The sequence below is a fragment of the Anomaloglossus baeobatrachus genome, chromosome 4, assembly GCF_048569485.1.
Source record: "Anomaloglossus baeobatrachus isolate aAnoBae1 chromosome 4, aAnoBae1.hap1, whole genome shotgun sequence".
NCBI lineage: Eukaryota > Metazoa > Chordata > Amphibia > Anura > Aromobatidae > Anomaloglossus > Anomaloglossus baeobatrachus.
Genome location: NC_134356.1, coordinates 3,448,938 through 3,467,029, shown reverse-complemented (window position 1 = coordinate 3,467,029; position 18,092 = coordinate 3,448,938). Strand labels below are relative to the sequence as shown.

Below are 18,092 nucleotides of genomic sequence, written 5' to 3'. Positions count from 1 at the left end.
CTCTCCCTGCAGTATCTTGCTCTCTGCTTATCCCTGCAGAGGGCAACAGATCCCAGCTCACTGGCTGATCACCTGTAAAGGCATTGTCACACCTTTCTCTGACCCCCTCCCCTGTCACAGCTGCAGCTGTGTGTGTGTCTGTGTAAGCAGAAGACCCAGAGCTCACTCCCTCCTCCCTTACATCATGCACAGATAACACATCAGCATTGTCAGGGGGCATGTCAGTGCTGGCTGAAAGATCAGCCCTTGGGGATTCGGGGGCCTCAAACTGGGAGGTTATCCGCCCCAAATCTGTCCCAAGTAACACTTTTGCGGGAATCCTACAGTTATTCCCACTTCTCTCACCCCTCGTCCTGCGCCCCAATCCAAATAAACCTTGGCGACGGGCAGCGCCGGTTCATCTTCATCTTCAGTCCCACCTGGGAGGATCACCTAAAGCATCTAGCACAGGTGCTCAGGCGGATCCACCAGGCAGGTTTGACCAAGCTGGGAAAGTGTCAGCTGGCCATGAGCGAGGTCCAGTACCTGGGACACCGGGTAGGTGGGGGAGCTCTGCAGCCAGAGCCTGGGACAGTGGAGGCCATCGCATCCTGGCCCACCCCCAGGACCAAGAAGCAGGTGATGTCCTTCTTGGGGACCGCCGGGTACTATAGGAGGTTTGTTCCACACTATAGTAGCCTAGCAAAGCCCCTGATGGACCTCACCCAGAAGAAGCTGCCCTCTGCAGTCGATTGGACAGTGGACTGCGAGACAGCCTTCCGGGCCCTAAAGGGGTGCCCTGTCCAGCTCACCAGTACTACAGGCAGCCGACTTAACGTGGCCGTTTGTAGTACAAACCGACGCCAGTGACTTTGGCCTCAGTGTGGTGCTCAGCCAGGTGGACTCTGCGAGCCAGGAGCACCCAGTCTTGTACCTGAGCAGGAAGCTGTTGCCGAGGGAAGTGGCCTACTCCACGATGGAAAAGGAATGCCTAGCCATAGTGTGGGCTCTGCAGCGTCTGCAACCCTACCTATACGGGTGCCGCTTCATCGTGGAGACAGACCACAATCCCCTCAGCTGGTTACACACAGTCTCCGGGACGAATGGGAGGTTGTTGCGATGGAGCCTGGCACTCCAGCAATACAGTTCACCATTTGCCACAAAAAAGGCCGTGACCATGGTAACGCAGACGGGCTGTCCGGACAAGGAGAGGTCGCGGACGGGCGAACACCGGAGTGTGCTGCCCCCCAGCGCCCTCTAAAGGGGGGAGGTGTGAGGACATAGGGATATATTCTGAGCTATGAAGCCATATTCCTATAGCCGCCATCTTGTCAAGGTACATAAGGCCTAAGGAGGCTTCAATCAGTATGCTAATTAACTTGAGGAAATTGTCTGTTCGCAGTGGTGTGACCAAAGGCAATCTCCTATGATATGGAAATTAGATGAGCTGTTAGGCCTTGAGAACAATAAAAGGGAAGGAAGACCCCCTCTGTGACGCTGCAGAAGAAGTTATAAACTAATTAGGAGCATCCTGTACACCTGAGACAGACCGGCACCAGGAATAAATGTTTAATATCTCATGAGCCGTGCTTCCTATAAACATGTCAAGCAGAAATATCGCATCCAGACATCCCGACGATTCTAGCACATGTTTTATATAGATGTGGGACCTCTGTAGGTGTCCCAAACTTGATATTGGCCAGTGGGGGACCAGCAGACTAACCATGTGTCCTATTATTGTGAAGGTAAAATCATAACTGTAGATATGAGAGCATTGTCGTCCGCCTACAACATGCCCAGGCAAAGTTATGGCCAATAATCACTTTGGGATATTATTTTAGACTGAAGACAGGGGTGTGGCAGTGCTCCCCCTGTGAGGTCACCAAAAGGGGAGGGGACATGGATTGTAGCCAGTTTGATAAAGACAGTGGAAACATTTTTTCGCTTGTCTTTTCTCGGGGGTCATGCGTACTATACACATGTGAGGAAGTCCATGAAACCCTGGTCGAACAGCGCCCCCCTGTGGCCAGATGCATAAGGTAACTGCTTGATCTGTATGCCTGCTTGTGATCCATAACTTACCTGTAAATGTACTCTGACATTATATATATATATATATATATATATAATCTCTGTAAATTCCATATTGTAGTTTCTAGGTCGGGGAATATATACCCTACTCTCACCGGGAGCCCTTCAAGCATCGGCACAGTAGAATAGCAACCTCCTTGATTATTGTCAGGCAATTCCATGATTGGCCTGACTATGAGGGGCGTCACGTGCTCGGTCTGTCGGGTGGTAGAAAGGAGGGGTGTAACTCTCACTTCTTACCCCCCGTTTCGTGACAGGGATCCGGGGTCTCGCCGTACAGCGTCCTTGTGCAGGGGTGCGGGGATCTCGCTGTATGGCGCTCCTGTCCGTGGGTCTCTCTGTATGGCGTCCCTGCGCAGGGGTCTGGGGGTCTCGCCGTATAGCGTCCTTGCACAGGGGCCGGGGGTCTTGCTGTATGGCGCGCTCCCGTGCAGAGGTCCGGGGGTCTCGCTGTACTGTGACGCGTCCGCAGTCTCTCAGTCGAAGTAGTCCTCGATGTCGATGTCGGGGTCCAGCAGGCCCGCCCCGTACACAGACAGATCCATCCGGTTCAGAATCAGGTTCTCGAAGGTCTCCTCCAGGTCGGTGTCTCCGAGGAGCACGGCCCCCATCATCCGCCCGTCCTGCAGCACCACCTTCACGTACTCCCGACCCTTGGTGCAGCGAAGCAGCAGCTCGTGCTCCGCGCCCAGACCCTGCGCATTGTACTTGCCCAAGAGGATCACCTGCAGGAGACGAGAGCGTCAGACACAACCCCCCCCCCCCACCCCGGGGACGGGCAATGGGGGCACGAGCTCTGCCTGCTGTGGGATGGGGGGTGGAGAGGTGCTGTGTAGTGTGTGCATGGTGTCTGCTACATCCATCTGCCAGCTGTGACGGGTGGAGGGGTGCTGTGTAGTGTGCACACGGTATCTGCTGCGTCCATCTGGCGGGTGTGTGGGTGGAGGGGTGTCTGCTGCGTCCATCTGTCGGGTGTGTAGGTGGAGGGGTGCTGTGTAGTGTGCACACGGTATCTGCTGCGTCCATCTGGCGGGTGTGTGGGTGGAGGGGTGTCTGCTGCGTCTATCTGTCGGGTGTGTGGGTGGAGGGGTGCTGTGTAGTGTGCACACGGTATCTGCTGCGTCCATCTGTCGGGTGTGTGGGGGGGAGGGGTGCTGTGTAGTGTGCGAATGGTGTCTGCTACGTCCATCTGGCGGGTGTGTGAGTGGAGGGGTGCTGTGTAGTGTGCGAATAGTGTCTGCTGCGTCCATCTGTTGGGTGTGATGGGTGGAGAGGTGCTGTGTAGTGTGCACACGGTATCTGCTGCGTCCATCTGTCGGGTGTGTGGGGGGAGGGGTATCTGCTGCGTCCATCTGGCGGGTGTGTGGGTGGAGGGGTGTCTGCTGCGTCTATCTGTCGGGTGTGTGGGTGGAGGGGTGCTGTGTAGTGTGCACACGGTATCTGCTGCATCCATCTGTCGGGTGTGTGGGGGGGAGGGGTGCTGTGTAGTGTGCGCATGGTGTTTGCTGCGTCCATCTGTCGGGTGTGTGGGGGGGGAGGGGTGCTGTGTAGTGTGCGCATGGTGTCTGCTGCGTCCATCTGTCGGGTGTGTGGGGGGAGGGGTGCTGTGTAGTGTGCGCACTGTGGCTGCTGCGTCCATCTGTCGGGTGTGTGGGGGGGGAGGAGTGCTGTGTAGTGTGCGCACGGTGGCTGCTGGGTCCATCTGTGGGGATGGAGGGGGGGAGGGGTGCTGTGTAGTGTGTGCACGGTGTCTGCTGCGTCCATCTGTTGGCTGTGAGGGGGGGTGCTGTGTGCACACGGTGGCTGCTGGGTCCATCTGTGGGGATGGAGTGGGAGGGGTGCTGTGTAGTGTGCGCACGGTGTCTGCTGCGTTCATCTGTGGGGATGGAGGGGTGCTGTGTAGTGTGCACACGGTGTCTGCTGGGTCCATCTGTGGGGATGGAGGTGGGAGGGGTGCTGTGTAGTGTGTGCACGGTGTCTGCTGGGTCCATCTGTGGGGATGGAGGTGGGAGGGGTGCTGTGTAGTGTGTGCACGGTGTCTGCTGCATTCATCTGCCGGCTGTGAGGGGTGCTGTGTAGTGTGTGCACGGTGTCTGCTGCATCCATCTGCTGGCTGTGAGGGGGGGAGGAGTGCTGTGTAGTGTGCGCACGGTGTCTGCTGCGTTCATCTGTGGGGATGGAGGGGTGCTGTGTAGTGTGCACACGGTGTCTGCTGCGTTCATCTGTGGGGATGGAGGGGGGAGGGGTGCTGTGTAGTGTGCGCACAGTGGCTGCTGCGTCCATTTGCCGGCTCCAGTGTAATTCACACCTTATAATTGAAGAACTTTGTGACGTGGGCGAAGAGTTCGAAGCAGAAGTCCATGTCGATAGAGTCTCCGCGGCGGTCGGCCGCCATGCACTTTGCTGCGTACCAGCCCATCTGCCGCGCCTGAGTCCACAGCCGCATCTGCCAGGAACCAATCACATGAGCCGTTACTGGGGTCAGATAACATGGTTGGCCACACGGGGCATCCTTGGCGGTGTGTACCTGCTGCCAGTGGGGGCTGGGCGTCCATCCGGCGGTGCACACGTCCCCCGCAGCGTACACGTTCCTTGCAGTCGTCCTCATGTGATCGTCCACCTTCAGCCCGCCGTCTTCTCCAAGAGCCAACTGCAAAACAGCAAATTGGTGATCCGCTCTGGACCCCGGCACCGCAACGCTGTAACACTCCCCCTTCCCCACCATCCTCCGCACTGCAATAACACTCCCCCTTCCCCCCCCCCCGTCCCCCTCATTACGTTATTTCCGCTGATGAACGGCTCCACGTTCGGGAAGACACCGGTGGCGCTGACGATCAGGTCACAGCCGTAGATTTTACCGTTTGTCAGTTCAGCGTAGACCGGCCAATCAGCTGCAGAATAGAGGAGGCAACAATCACCACGGGGGGTGGGGGCAATAACGGGGGCAGCGCGGCCGCACCAAGGAGACACTGGAGGATCCAGCAGACCCTGCAACATGTCCACAGCAGAGAATAGACTGCAACCACTAGAGGTCACCACACACAGTAACTTTTGGGGGGGAAGGTAATATTCACATCAGTCACCGCAGGAGAAAGTGTGAACAAGGACCGGGCAGCTAACCTCACCGGGTCATGTGACTGATGTATAGGAAATCATTGCAGGTCAACATTGAGGATACAAAACCTCAATGCTTTACAGGCAAGGACATCGCTCCTAAATCGCCATTTATCAACTCAAGGAAAAGCGCAACCACAGGCGAGGAGAAGGCCAAGGAACAGTGCATCCACAGGCGAGGAGGAGAAGGCCAAGGAACAGTGCATCCACAGGCAAGGAGGAGAAGACCAAGGAAAAGCGCAACCACAGGCGAGGAGGAGAAGGCCAAGGAACAGTGCATCCACAGGCGAGGAGGAGAAGGCCAAGGAACAGTGCATCCACAGGCGAGGAGGAGAAGACCAAGGAAAAGCGCAACCACAGGCGAGGAGGAGAAGGCCAAGGAAAAGCACAACCACAGGCGAGGAGGAGAAGGCCAAGGAACAGTGCATCCACAGGCGAGGAGGAGAAGGCCAAGGAAAAGCACAACCACAGGCGAGGTGGAGAAGGCCAAGGAAAAGCACAACCACAGGCGAGGTGGAGAAGGCCAAGGAAAAGCACAACCACAGGCGAGGTGGAGAAGGCCAAGGAAAAGCACAACCACAGGCGAGGTGGAGAAGGCCAAGGAAAAGCGCAACCACAGGCGAGGAGGAGAAGGCCAAGGAACAGCGCATCCACAGGCGAGGAGGAGAAGGCCAAGGAAAAGCGCATCCACAGGCGAGGTGGAGAAGGCCAAGGAAAAGCGCATCCACAGGCGAGGAGGAGAAGGCCAAGGAAAAAGCGCAACCACAGGCGAGGAGAAGGCCAAGGAACAGCGCATCCACAGGCCAGGAGGAGGCAGAGGGAGTGGCCGGGGGTCAAGAGGGGCATCACGAGAGTCTCCACCCATCAAGGACAAAGCAATATTCGGGCAGAGGATAATCTGTTCCATCCTGTTATCAGCCATTACTGGGGGAGGAGACTGTAGGACAGGTGAGTACAATCTATTATTCCCTGTTATCAGCCATTACTAGGTGTGATATAGGGGGGGTTGTGTATCATGTTGTGTAGGTTCGTATTTTCGGAGCCTTGCTCCATTCATTCTGTGTATTTCTTGTCTTGTCTGCAGGTTAATTAGCTCAGCTCAGTTACCATTTGCTGCCTTGTGTGTACATTGTCCTGTTTGCAGGTTAATCAGCCCCTGCCAGGCTTCTGTCCCTAGGTCTGGGGGAGGGGGACATGGAATACAATAATTCTGCTTACCTGGGGGATTATTCAGTCTGGCTGAGAAAGACAAGAGAGAAGGTGTAAGATTGATCCTCTGAGGAAGAAGCTGACACCCCAGAGAGACTGTGAGAAACCCCGATTTCCCTGGAGAAGGCCTGCTGGAGGATTGTGACTGATCCTTGGGACATTTATCCCATTACTGGACTATTTTACCCTCTGTGTGGAGGATTATTTTATCGACTTTCTGATTTTCTTGGAATAAATGTTCTTTGGATTGTTCCATTATCTCTCGCTCTGTTGTGTGATATCGGAGAAGGATCTAGTGGAGGAGAGCTGAGTACAATCTATTACTCACTGTTGTCAGCCATTACTGGGAGATGGGACTACATTCTATTACTCCCTGTTATCAGGTGGCTGTGGCAATGTTTACAGCTCTGAAGCAGAATTGTGAGTGCAGCTCCGGAGTGTGGATACAGTACTAATATTGGTATCAGGCTACACCCGCCCCTCCCACCTGCAGTACTCACCTGGGTCAGAGGGGGCGTCCTCCTTCTCACCTCCTGGCACAGACAGTGCTGTGATATTTAACTCCTCGTATTCCTGGTGGAGGAGGATCCTTTGCACCTCACATTGTGTCTCGATGTGGACGCAGCGGGAGATCTGTGGGGAGATGACCGGTGACCACACAGGACACAAATATTGGGGGTCTTATCCTGCAGGTACTGACCTCCTGTGCGGCTCTTAGATCCATCCCCTCGTGCCAGTCCGGGCCCAGAGCACTGCCGAGCCGCCCGTCCTCCCGCCCTGAAATCAACAATACTGCTGCTTACAAACCCAATATTACCCCCTCTCCCAGCTCCGCCCGACCCCCGCACACACCGGCCCCCCGCTCTGTGGTGTACTTTGTCCTCTTGCAGGTCAGGGGTGGCTGAGGCTTAGAAGATTTCAGCTGTGGGATGAGAAACTCTGCAGCTCCAGCATCAAAAAACGTGTTCCCGATGGATTTATCCTTAATGGCCCAAATGACCTCACACCCTTCCATCTCGTACCTGGGGAGGAAGAAGAGCGATCAGAACGGCCGGGACGGAGGGAAGGACGGGCGGGCCGAAGAGGAAGGACGGAGGGAAGGACGGGCGGGCCGAAGAGGAAGGACGGAGGGAAGGACGGGCGGGCCGAAGAGGAAGGACGGAGGGAAGGACGGGCGGGCCGAAGAGGAAGGACGGAGGGAAGGACGGGCGGGCCGAAGAGGAAGGACGGAGGGAAGGACGGGCGGGCCGAAGAGGAAGGACGGAGGGAAGGACGGGCGGGCCGAAGAGGAAGGACGGAGGGAAGGACGGGCGGGCCAAAGAGGAAGGACGGAGGGAAGGACGGGCGGGCCAAAGAGGAAGGACGGAGGGAAGGACGGGCGGGCCAAAGAGGAAGGACGGAGGGAAGGACGGGCGGGCCAAAGAGGAAGGACGGAGGGAAGGACGGGCGGGCCAAAGAGGAAGGACGGAGGGAAGGACGGGCGGGCCAAAGAGGAAGGACGGAGGGAAGGACGGGCGGGCCAAAGAGGAAGGACGGAGGGAAGGACGGGCGGGCCAAAGAGGAAGGACGGAGGGAAGGACGGGCGGGCCAAAGAGGAAGGACGGAGGGAAGGACGGGCGGGCCAAAGAGGAAGGACGGAGGGAAGGACGGGCGGGCCAAAGAGGAAGGACGGAGGGAAGGACGGGCGGGCCAAAGAGGAAGGACGGAGGGAAGGACCGGCGGGCCAAAGAGGAAGGACGGAGGGAAGGACCGGCGGGCCAAAGAGGAAGGACGGAGGGAAGGACCGGCGGGCCAAAGAGGAAGGACGGAGGGAAGGACCGGCGGGCCAAAGAGGAAGGACGGAGGGAAGGACCGGCGGGCCAAAGAGGAAGGACGGAGGGAAGGACCGGCGGGCCAAAGAGGAAGGACGGAGGGAAGGACCGGCGGGCCAAAGAGGAAGGACGGAGGGAAGGACCGGCGGGCCAAAGAGGAAGGACGGAGGGAAGGACCGGCGGGCCAAAGAGGAAGGACGGAGGGAAGGACCGGCGGGCCGAAGAGGAAGGACCGGCGGGCCGAAGAGGAAGGACCGGCGGGCCGAAGAGGAAGGACCGGCGGGCCGAAGAGGAAGGACCGGCGGGCCGAAGAGGAAGGACCGGCGGGCCGAAGAGGAAGGACCGGCGGGCCGAAGAGGAAGGACCGGCGGGCCGAAGAGGAAGGACCGGCGGGCCGAAGAGGAAGGACCGGCGGGCCGAAGAGGAAGGACCGGCGGGCCGAAGAGGAAGGACCGGCGGGCCGAAGAGGAAGGACCGGCGGGCCGAAGAGGAAGGACCGGCGGGCCGAAGAGGAAGGACCGGCGGGCCGAAGAGGAAGGACCGGCGGGCCGAAGAGGAAGGACCGGCGGGCCGAAGAGGAAGGACCGGCGGGCCGAAGAGGAAGGACCGGCGGGCCGAAGAGGAAGGACCGGCGGGCCGAAGAGGAAGGACCGGCGGGCCGAAGAGGAAGGACCGGCGGGCCGAAGAGGAAGGACCGGCGGGCCGAAGAGGAAGGACCGGCGGGCCGAAGAGGAAGGACCGGCGGGCCGAAGAGGAAGGACCGGCGGGCCGAAGAGGAAGGACCGGCGGGCCGAAGAGGAAGGACCGGCGGGCCGAAGAGGAAGGACCGGCGGGCCGAAGAGGAAGGACCGGCGGGCCGAAGAGGAAGGACCGGCGGGCCGAAGAGGAAGGACCGGCGGGCCGAAGAGGAAGGACCGGCGGGCCGAAGAGGAAGGACCGGCGGGCCGAAGAGGAAGGACCGGCGGGCCGAAGAGGAAGGACCGGCGGGCCGAAGAGGAAGGACCGGCGGGCCGAAGAGGAAGGACCGGCGGGCCGAAGAGGAAGGACCGGCGGGCCGAAGAGGAAGGACCGGCGGGCCGAAGAGGAAGGACCGGCGGGCCGAAGAGGAAGGACCGGCGGGCCGAAGAGGAAGGACCGGCGGGCCGAAGAGGAAGGACCGGCGGGCCGAAGAGGAAGGACCGGCGGGCCGAAGAGGAAGGACCGGCGGGCCGAAGAGGAAGGACCGGCGGGCCGAAGAGGAAGGACCGGCGGGCCGAAGAGGAAGGACCGGCGGGCCGAAGAGGAAGGACCGGCGGGCCGAAGAGGAAGGACCGGCGGGCCGAAGAGGAAGGACCGGCGGGCCGAAGAGGAAGGACGGAGGGAAGGACGGGCGGGCCGAAGAGGAAGGACGAAGGGAAGGACGGGCGAACCGAAGAGGAAGGACGGAGGGAAGGACGGGCGGGCCGAAGAGGAAGGACTGAGGGAAGGACGGGCGGGCCAAAATAGACGGAGGGAAGGACTGAGGGAAGGACGGGCGGGCCAAAATAGACGGAGGGAAGGACTGAGGGAAGGACGGGCGGGCCAAAATAGACGGAGGGAAGGACTGAGGGAAGGACGGGCGGGCCAAAATAGACGGAGGGAAGGACTGAGGGAAGGACGGGCGGGCCAAAATAGACGGAGGGAAGGACTGAGGGAAGGACGGGCGGGCCAAAATAGACGGAGGGAAGGACTGAGGGAAGGACGGGCGGGCCAAAATAGACGGAGGGAAGGACTGAGGGAAGGACGGGCGGGCCAAAATAGACGGAGGGAAGGACTGAGGGAAGGACGGGCGGGCCAAAATAGACGGAGGGAAGGACTGAGGGAAGGACGGGCGGGCCAAAATAGACGGAGGGAAGGACTGAGGGAAGGACGGGCGGGCCAAAATAGACGGAGGGAAGGACTGAGGGAAGGACGGGCGGGCCAAAATAGACGGAGGGAAGGACGAGCGGGCCAAAATAGACGGAGGGAAGGACGGGCGGGCCAAAATAGATGGAGGGGGGATGGACGGGTGGACCAAAAGATAGAAGGAGGCAAGGATGGGCCAAAAGACAGGGAAAGCGAGACGGGCCAAAATACAGAGGCCAGGCAGGCGAAAGAGTGCGCTTGGGGAGGAAGAAGAGCGATCAGAGCAGCCGGGCTAATGACAGGCCTGGTGGACAAGCCAAAAGAGGGCGCTTGGGGAGGAAGGGAGGCCAAAAGAGGGTGCTATGGGAGAGAAGGCCAAGGAGGGACAGCCAAAAAGGGGATAGTCAGGGTGGGTCAAAGAGAGCGTGGCAGCCATTAGACAGTGCTCAGAGCAGATTTCTGTTCCCATGTATTAGCGGAGTTCACTCTTACACCAGCTCCAGTGCGATCCCGCCGTTCCCCACGACCAGCACTCGCCGCGCCCGCGTCAGATGCTGCTGGAACGTCTGAAACAGATGGATATAAAACAGCGGGAGAATATATGGGAACAGTCCTGTAATGGGGGAGGGGAGGCACCTACCCGGGCACTGTCTGTATCGCGGATCCCCAGCACATACGGATTCCCCTCCACGATGAGCCGCGGCCGCGCTCCCGCACACACGCACAGCTGCTCATAGCGGTAACACCCACCGTCCTCTGTGATCAGCAGCTGCAGAACATTGCACCACCAGGAGAAAGGTCACCATTACAGCCGGCCGTCACCGCCCTACCCAGGGGTCCTCCGGGCAGACGTCACTGCCTCCCCACCCAGGGGGTCCTCCAGGCGGACGTCACCGCCTCCCCACCCAGGGGTCCTCCGGGCGGACGTCACCGCCTCCCCACCCAGGGGGTCCTCCAGGCGGACGTCACCGCCTCCCCACCCAGGAGGTCCTCCAGGCGGACGTCACCGCCTCCCCACCCAGGGGGTCCTCCAGGCGGACGTCACCGCCTCCCCACCCAGGAGTCCTCCGGGCGGACGTCACCGCCTCCCCACCCAGGAGTCCTCCGGGCGGACGTCACCGCCTCCCCACCCAGGGGTCCTCCGGCTGTCCGGTATGTCACCTGCTCATCCGCCTTTAACCCCTTCACGGCGGCGTGCACCACTCGGATATTCGGGTACTGGGCCTGCAGAGCGCCGCTCGTCTGTTCCTCCACATCAAACTCCTCCAGCGCCCGAGACACCTGAGGACGACAGGAGCATGGAGAGCGCAGCGCACACATCGGCCTCCGGGCGGCGCCACCACCACCCAACACTTACCTGCCTGACATTAGTCACAGCCTTAATGAGCGGAGCCGCGGTCACAAGATACACGGGATCCGCGGGAAACTGCAGAGCCAGCTGCGGAAGAGGATACAGCGTATACATCAGCGACACCGCCCGTATACATCAGCCACACCGCCCGTATACATCAGCCACACCGGACGTACACATCAGCCACACCGGACGTGTCCTCACCCCCCCCCCCGTATACAGGTATATATACACCGGACGTGTCCTAATCCCCCCCGTATACAGGTATATATACACCGGACGTGTCCTCACCCCCCGTATACAGGTATATATACACCGGACGTGTCCTCACCCCCCGTATACAGGTATATATACACCGGACGTGTCCTCACCCCCCGTATACAGGTATATATGCACCGGACGTGTCCTCACCCCCCCCGTATACATCAGCCACACCGGACGTACACATCAGCCACACCGGACGTGTCCTCACCCCCCCCCCGTATACAGGTATATATACACCGGACGTGTCCTAATCCCCCCCGTATACAGGTATATATACACCGGACGTGTCCTCATCCCCCGTATACAGGTATATATACACCGGACGTGTCCTCATCTCCCCCGTATACAGGTATATATACACCGGACGTGTCCTCATCCCCCCCATATACAGGTATATATACACCGGACGTGTCCTCATCCCCCCCATATACAGGTATATATACACCGGACGTGTCCTCATCCCCCCCATATACAGGTATATATACACCGGACGTGTCCTCATCCCCCCCATATACAGGTATATATACACCGGACGTGTCCTCATCCCCCCCATATACAGGTATATATACACCGGACGTGTCCTCATCCCCCCCATATACAGGTATATATACACCGGACGTGTCCTCATCCCCCCGTATACAGGTATATATACACCGGACGTGTCCTCATCCCCCCGTATACAGGTATATATACACCGGACGTGTCCTCATCCCCCCGTATACAGGTATATATACACCGGACGTGTCCTCATCCCCCCGTATACAGGTATATATACACCGGACGTGTCCTAATCCCCCCCGTATACAGGTATATATACACCGGACGTGTCCTCATCCCCCCCATATACAGGTATATATACACCGGACGTGTCCTCATCCCCCCGTATACAGGTATATATACACCGGACGTGTCCTCACCCCCCCGTATACAGGTATATATACACCGGACGTGTCCTAATCCCCCCCGTATACAGGTATATATACACCGGACGTGTCCTAATCCCCCCGTATACAGGTATATATACACCGGACGTGTCCTCATCCCCCCCGTATACAGGTATATATACACCGGACGTGTCCTCACCCCCCCATATACAGGTATATATACACCGGACGTGTCCTCATCCCCCCGTATACAGGTATATATACACCGGACGTGTCCTCATCCCCCCGTATACAGGTATATATACACCGGACGTGTCCTAATCCCCCCCGTATACAGGTATATATACACCGGACGTGTCCTCACCCCCCCGTATACAGGTATATATACACCGGACGTGTCCTCACCCCCCCCGTATACAGGTATATATACACCGGACGTGTCCTCACCCCCCCGTATACAGGTATATATACACCGGACGTGTCCTCACCCCCCCGTATACAGGTATATATGCACCGGACGTGTCCTCACCCCCCCGTATACAGGTATATAATGCACCGGACGTGTCCTCATCCCCCCGTATACAGGTATATATACACCGGACGTGTCCTCATCCCCCCGTATACAGGTATATATACACCGGACGTGTCCTCACCCCCCCCCCCCCGTATACAGGTATATATGCACCGGACGTGTCCTCATCCCCCCGTATACAGGTATATATACACCGGATGTGTCCTCATCCCCCCGTATACAGGTATATATACACCGGACGTGTCCTCACCCCACCGTATACAGGTATATATACACCGGACGTGTCCTCATCCCCCCGTATACAGGTATATATGCACCGGACGTGTCCTCATCCCCCCGTATACAGGTATATATGCACCGGACGTGTCCTCATCCCCCCGTATACAGGTATATATACACCGGACGTGTCCTCATCCCCCCCGTATACAGGTATATATACACCGGACGTGTCCTCACCCCCCCCCCCCCCCCCGTATACAGGTATATATGCACCGGACGTGTCCTCACCCCCCCGTATACAGGTATATATACACCGGACGTGTCCTCACCCCCCCCCCCCCGTATACAGGTATATATGCACCGGACGTGTCCTCACCCCCCCGTATACAGGTATATATACACCGGACGTGTCCTCATCCCCCCGTATACAGGTATATATACACCGGACGTGTCCTCATCCCCCCGTATACAGGTATATATACACCGGACGTGTCCTCATCCCCCCGTATCCAGGTATATATACACCGGACGTGTCCTCATCCCCCCGTATACAGGTATATATACACCGGACGTGTCCTCATCCCCCCCGTATCCAGGTATATATACACCGGACGTGTCCTCATCCCCCCGTATCCAGGTATATATACACCGGACGTGTCCTCATCCCCCCGTATACAGGTATATATACACACCGGACGTGTCCTCATCCCCCCCGTATACAGGTATATATACACCGGACGTGTCCTCATCCCCCCGTATACAGGTATATATACACCGGACGTGTCCTCATCCCCCCGTATACAGGTATATATACACCGGACGTGTCCTCATCCCCCCGTATACAGGTATATATACACCGGACGTGTCCTCATCCCCCCGTATACAGGTATATATACACCGGACGTGTCCTCATCCCCCCGTATACAGGTATATATACACCGGACGTGTCCTCACCCCCCCGTATACAGGTATATATACACCGGACGTGTCCTAATCCCCCCGTATACAGGTATATATACACCGGACGTGTCCTCATCCCCCCGTATACAGGTATATATACACCGGACGTGTCCTCATCCCCCCGTATACAGGTATATATACACCGGACGTGTCCTCATCCCCCCGTATACAGGTATATATACACCGGACGTGTCCTCATCCCCCCGTATACAGGTATATATACACCGGACGTGTCCTCATCCCCGCGTATACAGGTATATATACACCGGACGTGTCCTCATCCCCCCGTATACAGGTATATATGCACCGGACGTGTCCTCATCCCCCCGTATACAGGTATATATACACCGGACGTGTCCTCATCCCCCCGTATACAGGTATATATACACCGGACGTGTCCTCACCCCCCCCCCCCCCCCGTATACAGGTATATATGCACCGGACGTGTCCTCATCCCCCCGTATACAGGTATATATACACCGGATGTGTCCTCATCCCCCCGTATACAGGTATATATACACCGGACGTGTCGTCACCCCCCCCGTATACAGGTATATATACACCGGACGTGTCCTCACCCCCACCGTATACAGGTATATATACACCGGACGTGTCCTCATCCCCCCGTATACAGGTATATATGCACCGGACGTGTCCTCATCCCCCCGTATACAGGTATATATGCACCGGACGTGTCCTCATCCCCCCGTATACAGGTATATATACACCGGACGTGTCCTCATCCCCCCGTATACAGGTATATATACACCGGACGTGTCCTCACCCCCCCCCCGTATACAGGTATATATACACCGGACGTGTCCTCATCCCCCCGTATACAGGTATATATACACCGGACGTGTCCTCCTCCCCCCCCGTATACAGGTATATATACACCGGACGTGTCCTCACCCCCCCATATACAGGTATATATACACCGGACGTGTCCTCCTTCCCCCGTATACAGGTATATATACACCGGACGTGTCCTCGTCCCCCCGTATACAGGTATATATACACCGGACGTGTCCTCATCCCCCCGTATACAGGTATATCTACACCGGACGTGTCCTCACCCCCCCCCCGTATACAGGTATATATGCACCGGACGTGTCCTCACCCCCCCGTATACAGGTATATATACACCGGACGTGTCCTCATCCCCCCGTATACAGGTATATATACACCGGACGTGTCCTCATCCCCCCGTATACAGGTATATATACACCGGACGTGTCCTCACCCCCCGTATACAGGTATATATACACCGGACGTGTCCTCACCCCCCCGTATACAGGTATATATACACCGGACGTGTCCTCACCCCCCCGTATACAGGTATATATACACCGGACGTGTCCTCACCCCCCCGTATACAGGTATATATACACCGGACGTGTCCTCATCCCCCCGTATACAGGTATATATACACCGGACGTGTCCTCATCCCCCCGTATACAGGTATATATACACCGGACGTGTCCTCATCCCCCCGTATACAGGTATATATACACCGGACGTGTCCTCACCCCCCCGTATACAGGTATATATACACCGGACGTGTCCTCATCCCCCCGTATACAGGTATATATATACACCGGACGTGTCCTCACCCCCCCGTATACAGGTATATATACACCGGACGTGTCCTCACCCCCCCGTATACAGGTATATATACACCGGACGTGTCCTCACCCCCCCGTATACAGGTATATATACACCGGACGTGTCCTCACCCCCCCGTATACAGGTATATATACACCGGACGTGTCCTCATCCCCCCGTATACAGGTATATATACACCGGACGTGTCCTCACCCCCCCGTATACAGGTATATATACACCGGACGTGTCCTCAACCCCCCCGTATACAGGTATATATACACCGACGTGTCCTCACCCCCCCGTATACAGGTATATATACACCGGACGTGTCCTCACCCCCCCCGTATACAGGTATATATACACCGGACGTGTCCTCATCCCCCCGTATACAGGTATATATACACCGGACGTGTCCTCACCCCCCGTATACAGGTATATATACACCGGACGTGTCCTCACCCCCCCGTATACAGGTATATATACACCGGACGTGTCCTCATCCCCCCGTATACAGGTATATATACACCGGACGTGTCCTCATCCCCCCGTATACAGGTATATATACACCGGACGTGTCCTCATCCCCCCGTATACAGGTATATATACACCGGACGTGTCCTCATCCCCCCGTATACAGGTATATATACACCGGACGTGTCCTCACCCCCCCCGTATACAGGTATATATACACCGGACGTGTCCTCATCCCCCCGTATACAGGTATATATACACCGGACGTGTCCTCACCCCCCCGTATACAGGTATATATACACCGGACGTGTCCTCCTCCCCCCCGTATACAGGTATATATACACCGGACGTGTCCTCACCCCCCCGTATACAGGTATATATACACCGGACGTGTCCTCACCCCCCCCCCGTATACAGGTATATATGCACCGGACGTGTCCTCATCCCCCCGTATACAGGTATATATACACCGGACGTGTCCTAATCCCCCCGTATACAGGTATATATACACCGGACGTGTCCTCACCCCCCCGTATACAGGTATATATACACCGGACGTGTCCTCATCCCCCCGTATACAGGTATATATACACCGGACGTGTCCTCATCCCCCCGTATACAGGTATATATACACCGGACGTGTCCTCATCCCCCCGTATACAGGTATATATACACCGGACGTGTCCTCATCCCCCGTATACAGGTATATATACACCGGACGTGTCCTCACCCCCCCGTATACAGGTATATATACACCGGACGTGTCCTCACCCCCCCGTATACAGGTATATATACACCGGACGTGTCCTCACCCCCCCGTATACAGGTATATATACACCGGACGTGTCCTCATCCCCCCGTATACAGGTATATATATACACCGGACGTGTCCTCACCCCCCGTATACAGGTATATATACACCGGACGTGTCCTCACCCCCCCGTATACAGGTATATATACACCGGACGTGTCCTCATCCCCCCGTATACAGGTATATATACACCGGACGTGTCCTCATCCCCCCGTATACAGGTATATATACACCGGACGTGTCCTCATCCCCCCATATACAGGTATATATACACCGGACGTGTCCTCACCCCCCCGTATACAGGTATATATACACCGGACGTGTCCTCATCCCCCCGTATACAGGTATATATACACCGGACGTGTCCTCACCCCCCGTATACATATATATACACCGGATGTGACGTCACAGCTGCACATATATCTGCCCCGCCCGCACCTGCTCTGCGCACGTGACTCCGGCTATTCCCCCTCCAACCACCACGAATCTCCCCTTCTCTTCGGCCGCCGCCATCTTGCCGCTTCTGGTCACAGGTGGGCGGGCTTTTATGACGTTTATGCCTTTTGATTGGCTAACAACTTTGTTTATGTCTCTGGTTGCTGTGGTAACAGGTGCGGACAACACCAGCTAGATGTTATGTCAGCTGTGTCCTCAGCCGCGGTCTCCGGAAACATGGCGGCTGCAGGGAGGCTGGTTGCTATGGAGATTTTATGTGTGCTACGCTGCTATGTGGGGACTGAGCAGGGGCCACAGCACAGGAGAGCAGGGGCCACATCACAGGAGAGCAGGGGCCACATCACAGGAGAGCAGGGGCCACATCACAGGAGAGCAGGGGCCACATCACAGGAGAGCAGGAGCCACATCACAGGAGAGCAGGGGCCACATCACAGGGGAGCAGGGGCCACATCACAGGAGAGCAGGGGCCATA

At 57.4% G+C, this 18,092-nt stretch overlaps 1 protein-coding gene across 1 annotated transcript; it reads right to left on the bottom strand.

Annotated features, from left to right (window-relative positions):
* Positions 1-1,499: 1,499 nt before the first annotated feature.
* Positions 1,500-17,691, bottom strand: PYROXD1 (pyridine nucleotide-disulphide oxidoreductase domain 1). Its single transcript, XM_075343495.1, has 12 exons — positions 17,603-17,691; positions 11,425-11,505; positions 11,229-11,348; positions 10,708-10,836; positions 10,560-10,633; positions 7,246-7,415; positions 7,094-7,170; positions 6,894-7,026; positions 4,849-4,961; positions 4,598-4,720; positions 4,379-4,516; positions 1,500-2,795 (listed from the first exon to the last, which is right to left on the bottom strand). The coding sequence occupies exons 1-12, from the start codon at positions 17,675-17,677 to the stop codon at positions 2,547-2,549; spliced, it is 1,482 nt and encodes a 493-aa protein (XP_075199610.1). The 5' UTR covers positions 17,678-17,691; the 3' UTR covers positions 1,500-2,546.
* Between the last annotated feature and the right edge of the window lie 401 nt (positions 17,692-18,092).